Source organism: Atta cephalotes (assembly GCF_000143395.1).
Source record: "Atta cephalotes unplaced genomic scaffold scaffold00022, whole genome shotgun sequence".
NCBI classification, from domain to species: Eukaryota; Metazoa; Arthropoda; class Insecta; order Hymenoptera; family Formicidae; genus Atta; species Atta cephalotes.
In genome coordinates this window covers 1,416,056-1,426,599 of record NW_012130086.1, presented here as the reverse complement: position 1 = coordinate 1,426,599, position 10,544 = coordinate 1,416,056, and the positions used below count along the sequence as shown (strand labels likewise).

General features: G+C 35.3%; 2 protein-coding genes across 2 annotated transcripts; one reads left to right on the top strand and one right to left on the bottom strand.

Annotated features, from left to right (window-relative positions):
* Nucleotides 1-153: 153 nt before the first annotated feature.
* Nucleotides 154-2,541, bottom strand: LOC105619521 (ras-related protein Rab-5B). The gene is made up of 5 exons (XM_012201039.1): nt 2,512-2,541; nt 1,177-1,345; nt 933-1,084; nt 606-822; nt 154-266 (listed from the first exon to the last, which is right to left on the bottom strand). Exons 1-5 carry the CDS (start codon nt 2,539-2,541, stop codon nt 154-156), a joined length of 681 nt encoding a protein of 226 aa, XP_012056429.1.
* Nucleotides 2,542-5,572: 3,031 nt separating this feature from the next.
* LOC105619520 lies at nt 5,573-10,113 on the top strand. Its single transcript, XM_012201038.1, has 10 exons — nt 5,573-5,674; nt 5,760-5,981; nt 6,653-7,146; nt 7,452-7,626; nt 8,080-8,409; nt 8,474-8,679; nt 8,753-8,990; nt 9,067-9,306; nt 9,387-9,638; nt 9,715-10,113. The coding sequence occupies exons 1-10, from the start codon at nt 5,573-5,575 to the stop codon at nt 9,940-9,942; spliced, it is 2,487 nt and encodes an 828-aa protein (XP_012056428.1). The 3' UTR covers nt 9,943-10,113.
* Nucleotides 10,114-10,544: the final 431 nt, after the last annotated feature.

The window sequence follows — 10,544 nt, the reverse complement described above, 5'->3', positions numbered from 1 at the left end:
TACTCTACTACTACTACTACTACTATTAATAATATAGTATATATATATATATATATATATATATATATATATATATATATGTATATATTCAAATATATGTAATGTAAAAATATAGATACGAATATATTGTGAGACACATACGGATTTAGATAATCACTTGCAGCAATTGCCGGTTGCTGCCTTTTGCCCATCTGACTCGACTAGTCGACGGCCTTGACCACTCGTACTTGCGCTTCCTGATTGTTCATTTTTAGGAAGCTTTTTAGCTACAAAAAGAAATATCTTGTTATAGCAAAACTGTGTCAACGTGTTTTATAATCATAAGCATTTTTCGAAACTGTTGTTTTTTGCTATTCAATGTAATGTAGCACCAACAGAGTTGCAGTTACTATGTATTTTGAATAGCGATAATGCGTAACATGAGATAGAATCACATTTCTGCGATAGTATACTTATTATAAAATAAAACAAAAAATTTATATATGTAGTATTTACGTAATTTGAAAACACTAATATTACTTTTGTAGTATAATTTTTATGCAATTATCTGCGGATAATGTGCAATTAAATTTTAACAGAAAGAAATAAAAATATACACAGCTTACCAATTGCAAGGAATATGTCATTAACATTCATTGCCGTCTTAGCAGATGTTTCCATGAAAAGAAGGCCATTTTCATCCGCATATGTTTGAGCTTCATCGTACTCGACGACTCTCTTATTTGCCAAATCTGCCTTATTTCCAGCTAATGCTATTACTATGCTCGGACTGGCTTGGCGCTGCAATTCTTTTACCCATGTTTGGGCACGTGAGAATGTATCCTAGTAAAATAACAAATATCAATTAATTTTGTCCCCTTTTCGTTGATTTAACTTCGTTATAAAAAAAACATTCTCCTTTAAACTTACACAAATTCTTATAGATTACTTACCTGATTTGTTATGTCATACACAACAATGGCTGCCTGTGCACCACGATAATACATTGGTGCAAGACTGTGATAACGTTCTTGCCCCGCAGTATCCCAAATTTCAAATTTTACAGTTGTGTCATCCAAACATACGGTTTGTGTTAGAAATGCAGCTGGAAATAATTATACTCGCGGTAGTAGCAATACAACTAATGTAAAAAAAAATATGTGGCATTAAAGAGCAATTGCACATAAATATTCTTACCGCCAATTGTACTCTCCTGGTACTCGTGGAACTGTCCTTTGACAAACCTTAAAACAAGACTTGATTTTCCGACTGCTGATTCACCAAGTAAAACTAATTTAAACTGACAAATTTTTCCTTGTGTTGATCCATTCGGCCTCTGGGCCGTACCCCGAGTTGCCATGATCACCTAGAAAGAAAATTAATTTCTTAATTTTAACTGATTTCGTAATTTCATTAACTATTAACAATATTGCTAGCCATATTATTAACCAGAAGATATATTTATAAGATATTTGAGGAATATTCTTCATAATAAGTGTTATATGTTTGACGATATCTTCTTTCAACTTACTTTCAATTACATTTAAATGTTACAAAAAAGAGAATATAAGTAGAAAAAATTGAAATGTATTCAAAGATTAGTATATTATTCTAATAATACTGTTTCTTATTAGAAGTTTTTTAGAAGAGTATTTAATGAAAAAATATATTCTATAATAAAATACTTTAATAAAATAAAGTAATTTTTTATATGTATAATGCAATATAAACATTAATATTACAATGATATGAAAGACTTAATATAATTCCTGAAATCAAAATAAAGATACATCCAATGTTTAGATACACATCGAAAAACTTTATATACTTAATCTTTTTATATAGAGAAGTGACATATTGTAAGATTTAATAAAATTCAGTTGTCATTGTACACAATAAGTTCAATTCAATAGATAAACGCATCTATTTATACTGGAGCTTTATACCTGACAGATAAGACTTTACTTCAAGTATACAGGAATTAATTACAATATTTTTAGATTATCTGTCGCCTATGTATCTAGCAAAAATAGCAAATATAACAAGAAACACAAAACAGGACTTAAATGCACAACCAAAAGTAACAATTAATTAAGAACAATTGCAAGAAAAACGTGTGCGGGAGACAGAGGATCATTTTAAGACGAGATATTTGCAGTGAAATACGAATGTATACCAGTGATAAGATAAGGAAGCCCAGAAAAACAACGATTGCGGTGAAAACGGTATTGAAATAAATGAATTCAACATTCCAAGAATCAAGTTCAAAACGACGGACGAGTGACGATACCGGCATGGGGGATCTCATAGTAGAAACAAATAGAATGAATCACTCACGAGGTCCGACGTGTTTCTCTCTACTGTAGTTAATTAAATAGAATAGACGGATTACTTACGCGTGCACGGTGATAAAAAGTCAAAGGTAGCTTAGCTTTATTTGAAGGAGAACGGCAGGGATGGAAAACAGACGGCGGGTCTCATTAACCCATTAGGATCCAGTACTGTTAATTATATTATCCAATTAGTATGAACCTTAACGTCATCGAATACGTCCTCCGGCATTATTTTTCTTTTCTTTCCTTCCTTCCGCGAGGCTGAGAACGAAATTTGGAGCGATTAAGGCGAGAAATGAGGGGAAGGGGCCCAGGAGAAGGGAGCGATGCACCCACAAAGACTCCCGACTTTTACTCGGCGCGATCACGAGATCCAAGTACATGCAAACGCTACGTGAAAAAGGATCCGTCGACGAGGAGCTCCGCTCGCGCGCTCTATGTACCGTCTCGTACGAACCGTCTGCCTGTCCGTCTCACCGCTGCGGCATCCGTCGTCGAAAGGAAAAGCCACTGGAATGCGATCATGTACGTCACCGCGACACTTCCGTAACCTTGGGCACTCAGGGTGTTATCGAAAAATTACGAGAAACCGTTAAAACGATGCATCGACGTAGCACGAAGGAGGAATAAAGAGAAACGGAGAACAGCCATATTGCGTATGTATTTGTTGTATATGCGTGTACGTGTTGTGTGTATATATATATATATGTGTGTGTGTATGTGTGCGCGCGCGCGTGTGTGTGTGCGCGCGCGCGCAAGCGCATCGTGTGCGTGTGCGTGCAAATAAGAGGGAGATAGAAGGAGATGGACTATGCGAGATAGCGGAAAAAGAACGCGAGGAAAAGAGAGCGCAGATGAGGGAAGGAGCGAGTGAGAAGGAAGGAACGAAAGGCAAATAAAGGGAACGGGAACGAATGCGCCACGATTGTTACTGCCCTGAGGTAACTTGTCACCGCCCGTCGAAACGTCAGCAACATTCGAAAGATCGGATGTTCTCTCTTCTCAGGGGGCAGAAATTAGAGCTTTCGTGTTTCACCCTGATCTCAAGGAGGCAATGGATGAGAGAAAGAGAGAGAGAGAGAGAGAGAAAGAGAGCGATCGGGTGACAGGATGACACAAGCGTTCGCTGTCCCCTCGTCCAGCATGCATCCTCCGTGGAATATAAACATTCTCCAGAATATAAACATCCTCTCTAGTATAAACATTCTTCTCTCTTCTGTTGTCGGCCGTTCTTCGAAGGGGGTTGGATAATTTTAGGATTCGCTTACTCGTTCGCTTCGCACTAATAAACGCGGCGCTCGCCGCTCTTCCTCGCGCAGAATGACTGACACCTGCCAAGTGAAAATTCTAAGTTCTCAAGAGAGTGTTATGTTTTTAACCTGTTTTGCGTTATCGAGGGGCACGCCGTTAGATAGGTACGCCGCACTGGGCTAGCTTCTTCTCGGGGGAGGGGCGACGACGGCAACCAATGCTGCGATGATGATGATTTAACGTCGACTCGCTGCCGGAACGTCAGGCTAGATCAGCACTCACCACCGATAGATCGGTTCGTCGATCGTGCATAGATCACGCAATTTATGTAGAACGTGCACATTTATGACAGCTTCCGGATGGCACGCGAAACTCCTCTGGAGCTCGCTCCTCTTCTTCGTCCCACCGGATCACCGACTCTTCGGAATCCTTTCTCGCTCTCCCTCGCTACACTCGTTTGCTCGTTCTCGTTCGTTCGCACTTGATATCGCTGTGCACGACGTTCCGTTTTTTTTTCTCCCCGTGGGAGGTACGTATCACTGCCCGGCCGCGTAACACTCGCACGACTCGCACCCCGCGATCGCGGCTCGTTTCTCCTCTCCTCCGTAACCTACATCGACGGGCACCGACGGATACGTCGACGAGTAGTCTCGGAACTTTGACACTTCGATGAGAGAGGGAGAGACAGAAGAAGGAGCGAATAAGAGAGAGACTGACAAGGAACGAGAGGGGAGGAGAGAGAAAGAGAGAGAGAAAACGAAATTACCGACACCGCACCGCGATGCATACGGTGCTGCGTCACTTTTCGCCCGTTCGTTCCGCTTCGGATCTTCTCGAGGGTCGCGCGTGATCGCAAAATGGATTCACCCACCGTATTCGTCACGTCGGAGTTCGCGGCGAACGAAACGCGAGTTCTTAAGCGCGGATACGCCTCTCTCGTGCTCCCACCCGACTCGGTTTTGTCTCTCCGCCAATTCCACCGATAACGTCCACGTACCGACCAGTACCGACCACTACACAAGCACGGACAAGTAGGAATTAGCCAGGACGAACACCGACAGCAATTGCGTCAGCATTTCCATGTGCTGTCGTCAAGACGCCATCTCGCGTTGAAATTTCGCACGTGGCTATCACCAGAGGCTGATTAGAAACGTGACGTAAAACCTTAATTTTGCTCGTTTTGCTCTTTTTTGAAGAATAAAGTTCAGGACACCTATCATGGAACAAAATCGGAATGGATTGGAATTATTCAATTATTCTTTGGATTTCTATTGTGTTTTCTAGAGAAAACAGAATAATTCCGATTGGAATTTTTTGACTTTGTTCCATGATAAGTGTCCTGTATAAAAAAAGAAGAAAGGAGAATGAAATCTCGATTATTTTTCTCACATTTGACTGTGAATGGTTATGACTGCGTTCAGCAGAATATTTATTTTGCAATTGTTGGAAGTTTTCTTCTGATTGGGTTATGCTTTTAGATCAAGAGGAACATCCTATCTCAGCAGACAATTATAAAACGGTTGCAAAATTGTTGTATTCTGCTGAATGCAGCCATTGGCAGAAAAAGTAACTTTGCAACTGTTGGAAAATTCATTAATATGATTGGTCGAGACTTCAGTTCTTATAACGAATAAAATATCAGCTCTATCTACGTAAAAACATCACACATGTCGATTGGTTCTTGCGATAATGTGGGACGCTATTGGCCGATTTGAATCATGTCGGTTTTTAAAAATGGACGTCCACGTTTGAGATTCTTTCACATGTCATGTCATATGCTGCCTTTTGTTTACGTTCGAAAACGCGCGACGTCAGCGACAGAACGCGATATTTATCGAACTATGAATTCCAGTATCTTTTGAAGAAACATCTCCACTGAGTTTTGAAACGCACCTGTATTTGAGATATACGCGACGATAAATTTTTAAAAGAAAACTAACTGACATACAGAACGTCTTCAGTGAAGTGAATTTTATTAGCATCTTTGTACGAAATATTTTAGTGCGATAATGGAGAAATATCAGCATATGAGAGCGTTTATATCAGCGGCTTTAGAATACACCAAGCACCCCAGCGAAAACATAATCTCTGCTATACAAAGAAGTCTTGGAGTAAATATGAAAACACATTTATGCTTAATGCACTTATATTGTTATTGTGTATTTTTAAAAGTATTCCCTTTTATAAATTTCTAAGGTGATTAGCGCATCATTGGACCTGAGTATATTTGATCCTGGGACTAGTATAGCAGCGGAGTTCTACGTGAGTCTATATGAGCTTATGAACACCATCGGATCACGATCCACTTTAATCTGGAGTGCCGTGGATGTTTTGCAAAACGCTTGTCAGAATATACCTGCTAGACAGTCACTTATTCATATATATAAATTTGCGCCGATATTAGCAAGATTATTGGAGGTATGGATTTAATAATTCACACATTGTTTTTTTCCACTAATCATAATTCACTGTTTCTCATCATCCTATTTATAGGACAGCACCTTTTTAAAACTAAAAATCAATATACTTAGACTCAAAATTTTAAAACAAATTAAATGATATATAAAGACTATGAGTCAATGCAATGTTAAGTACTAATAAATTTTAATCTTACAATAATTTAAATATAATGCTAAACGTTTCGATTTCTCTCATTATATTAATTTATATTATAATATAAAATGTATAAATAAAAAATATCGCAAAATTTCAAAAGTATTATTTGATATTTTTGTAATTTTACGACTTTTTTTATTTATATATTTTTATGTTACTGAGGATGACTTAATGAAAATCGAAACATTTAACATTGTATTAAAATTATTGTAAGATTAAAATTCATTTATCTTACAGCTTAAAATTCATTTTATCTTTAGCATCTTTTTAATTTTTTTCTCCATATGGAGTATTAAAAAAATTTTGTTTATACATATAAATTATATAGATATGAAAAAAATCAAAAAGATGATACATACATAGAAAAAAAATTGAAAAGATGTTCTATAAATAGCACGATGGCAAGAAATGGAGTATATTATTAGATACCTTTGCATAATCAAATTAATGTAAAGTTTTTTCGAGCATTATAGGCGAATCTAACAACTGAAAAGAGGATACGAGTATTGAAACTATTACAAGAATTAACATATGGAATCAAAATCTCATGGCAAGAGACTCAGCTTCCATATTTAATTTCCACATTAACTCAGTGGGTAGTACAATCAAAAGAAGAAGAGATTATCTCTTTATCTTTAGGTGTACTGGTAAATCTATGTTATAAAAATCTTCCGGCAGTATACACGCTGATGCGAACCATCAATACTAAAGCATTTATTAGAACGTTAGTGAAATTACAAGATCATGTCAATACTAGTGTACAATGTTGCAAGTTATTAATTATATTGGAGCCAAGTAACACGAGCATGTATGAGAAATATATCACAGATTTTGCATCGGTAACATTTATTAATCTGGGAAAAGCGATGAAACAAAAAGATGTTTTATTATTGAGACATATCGTTGATTTTTTTAACGATATTGGGCAAAACGAACATTGGCGAAATGTTCTACTCACATATTCGAAGTAAGTCGAACAAATCTGGTTCTTATGTAACATAACAATGCATAAAATATTTCAAAGATAAAACATACAGAGTATTATCAAAAAAGGATTACAGATTTTAAAAGTATATAGAACAACAAAAAATAAATCAAAAAGTCCTAATAAACCTAGATCCAAAAACAAATGGTTGTCAAAATATCTCTTGGATCAAGTTTTCGGACTTTATTAGAACTTTTTGACTTAGTTTTTGTTATCCTGTATGCTTTTAAAGTCTATGACCCTTTTTTAAACACTCAGTATACTTATATATTTTCAATGTTGATTAGTTATGGCAAAGATATTGAAAAGATATTGGCCACTTTGGAAGAGAACACAGATCCAGAATGCGTCGCTCTCATGATGGAATTTTTATTATTATTGGTGAAGCTGAAATTAACTGCCATAACGCCTTTGTATCCTGCATGTATAAAATCAGCTATGACATGGGTACCTGTGGAACAGGTATGTAATCTTTATTATTTTCTTCTTCTTAGTCCTCTAGCCTATGTTCACCTCTCTCTTATGGTGCGCACGATCAACGTGCGCACCATATTTTGAATAATTTTGAATAATCAATATTCAAAATTGCCACAAGCATATGGGACCTACAGTTTTAATGTCGGTTCTGAATGGCGAATTTTTTGAAAGTTTCTGTGAGCAAAGATACTCAGAAGGTCTTGCCAGCCTTTTCTGAGAGGAGACACAAGCGAAAATATTTTGGTTTCTACCGGGATCGAACTCGAGATCTTTGGCATGATAGACCAATGCGCTGTCTGCTATGCCACACTCGTGCTCGTAATCTCTATTATCATCTTTCGTAATTCTTATTAATGCAATAATTCGAAAAGGAAAAGATGAATACGAGAAATTAATCAGTAATTTAATCTGATCTAAAATTTCTGTTGAAAAATGTAGGTGTGTTCAAAAGCTTTAGCGCTTATACGAAGCATAATAATTGATTCCCGACGCACCAGAACCTGTGCTGAAGTTTTAACAGAGATAGATCCGTCTGTCCTAATGCTTATAACGAATCAGGAGGACGAAGTTAATGATCAAAATGAAGGTCAAAACACAGAAATGAAGCAAGCCGAATTGATGCAACTCTTTCAAGAAATGATTAAAACTCCTGCGCTAAAAAAGAAAATTATGAGTTCATTCAACGAACATGCAATGCGCAAACAATTCAATCATGTGCTGAATAATGAATTTTCCGCCTGTGGAGATTGGACCAGAAACTTTATGCAGGTTAATACAGAATTTAATATGTTGCATGCGTTAAAATATTAATTACATGTTTTCAACTTTACAGAATGCTTCTACCAATCTTTACATTCATGCCTTAGCCTTGACAGCAGATTTGGCAGCGAATCATTCCAACTGGTTAACTCTATATTCCGAATTACTCAGTAAAAAACAAATACAAATAATAATAGCGTTAGCATTGTTCACCGGTGATGCAGAAGTTAAGCACAAAGCCTTACAGTTGACATCATCGATTGGATTTCCACAAGAATGGTAAACCCTTCACATGTGATAAGATATTCATCTTAATTGAACAGTTATACATATAGAATTTCTGTTTGAGAAGTGTTTCCGCAGTGGCACTTTGCATGAAAGAATTAGAACCATTGATATTGGTTCAAAATACCAATAATAATATATTGGAGATCTCGAGTAAAGTATCCCTAAATTATATTGGGAATGAATTGGCGCCGTTATTTTCCTTTGGGCAAGAAGAACGCCTCGATGCATTTTTAACCAAACTCGAATCAAATCAAATTAGTGATATTCCAACATCCGCGGTCATGGAATTATATGAATATAAGGTATAAAATTTATAATCTTTTTTTACATTGATAGTGTACACAGTTTGATATATTTTATATTGTAATTTTTTTAAAGTTAGCAACAATGAGACATTCTGAAAGAGCAATGCGGTCAAGTTTAGAAGCAGCAAATAATCATGCTACTAGTCTACAACACAGATTAGCACAAATAGTGGCTGAATCTAGTAGATTACATCAGTTATTATTTGATACCCAGCAATCTTTGGAAGGAACAAAAGCGGAAAAGTGTGCATTAACAGAAAAATTTATCGAGAAGGAAAATCAATCTCAGAAAGCGCTTTCGTTAAAAAAAAAAGTGAATACTTATTATTACACAAATGCGAAATTGCTTTAACAATTTCTTTAATTTTTATAATAACGACTATTGCATTTTAGGAGAATGAATCTTTGAAAAAAATTGTGGCCGAAAAGTCGACAAATTTAGAGAATTTAAATGAAAAACTGACACAGTGTATAAAAGACTTAGAAGATAGTAATAATAAAATTGATATATTAACCAAAAAAATCAAAGAATTAGATAACGAACTTTTAATTGCCGAAGCAAAGGTTACAGATATGAGCAATAAAAATCATGAATTAAGTAAACTTTTACAAAAAATGCAAGATTCCCTTAACAAAAAAGAACAGGTATAGTAATTCTCTGTATATTTCATCTCTAAAAAATGTTTCTATCGCAAATTCTATTATATTTTATGTGTTATAGATCTTAGAGAAAAAAAGTGCAGAGATAGAAGCAAATCAAAGTGATATATCTGCGCTTAAGCAAGAAATTGAACAAATGAAGCATATACTACAGACCTCTGAGCAAACTATATCAGAAAAAGATAGAAATATTCAAAGAATGAAAGGGGAGTTGAAAGAGTTGAGCCGTATGCGGGATATGATCTTTGAGCTTACTGCTAAAAATAAAGATGATCTCAATTCAAGTTAGCGATTCTGATGCTTACTTAGGAAAATTTAAATACACAATGTATATTTTAACATAAAAAAATTTATTGAAGGAATACGTGGTAGAAATACGATCAAAAAATTTATATACAAATAATCGATTATTGTTATTGTACGGCTGTTCATTGCCTATTCAATATAATCATTACATTTTGATAAAATGTTTTATATAATTCGCACAGAATAACTATTACATTTTTATCATAAATTAAAACGCGAATGTACATCATTTTGCATACTGTTACGCAAATTTTCGTACTATTAAACATATTATATAGATTAAAGATATATAGTATAAGCATGCAATATTCCATATAATTATTTTTCTGTTGTGTTAAATACGATTGCTAACGATTTCTACTTATTTTATATTAAAATACGTAAAATGAAATTTCTATAATTATATATCCTGCTGTTTTAAACGACGAAATCATTTTTTTGTGTTTGTATATCATTTTCACGTATTTTACTACCACAAATGTATACTATGTCAATGAAATATTATACTGTTACAATTTTTTACTTACATCATAGAGAGGATTTGTCTTACTACACTTTGGTATTATAAACAAATAATACCTTCGT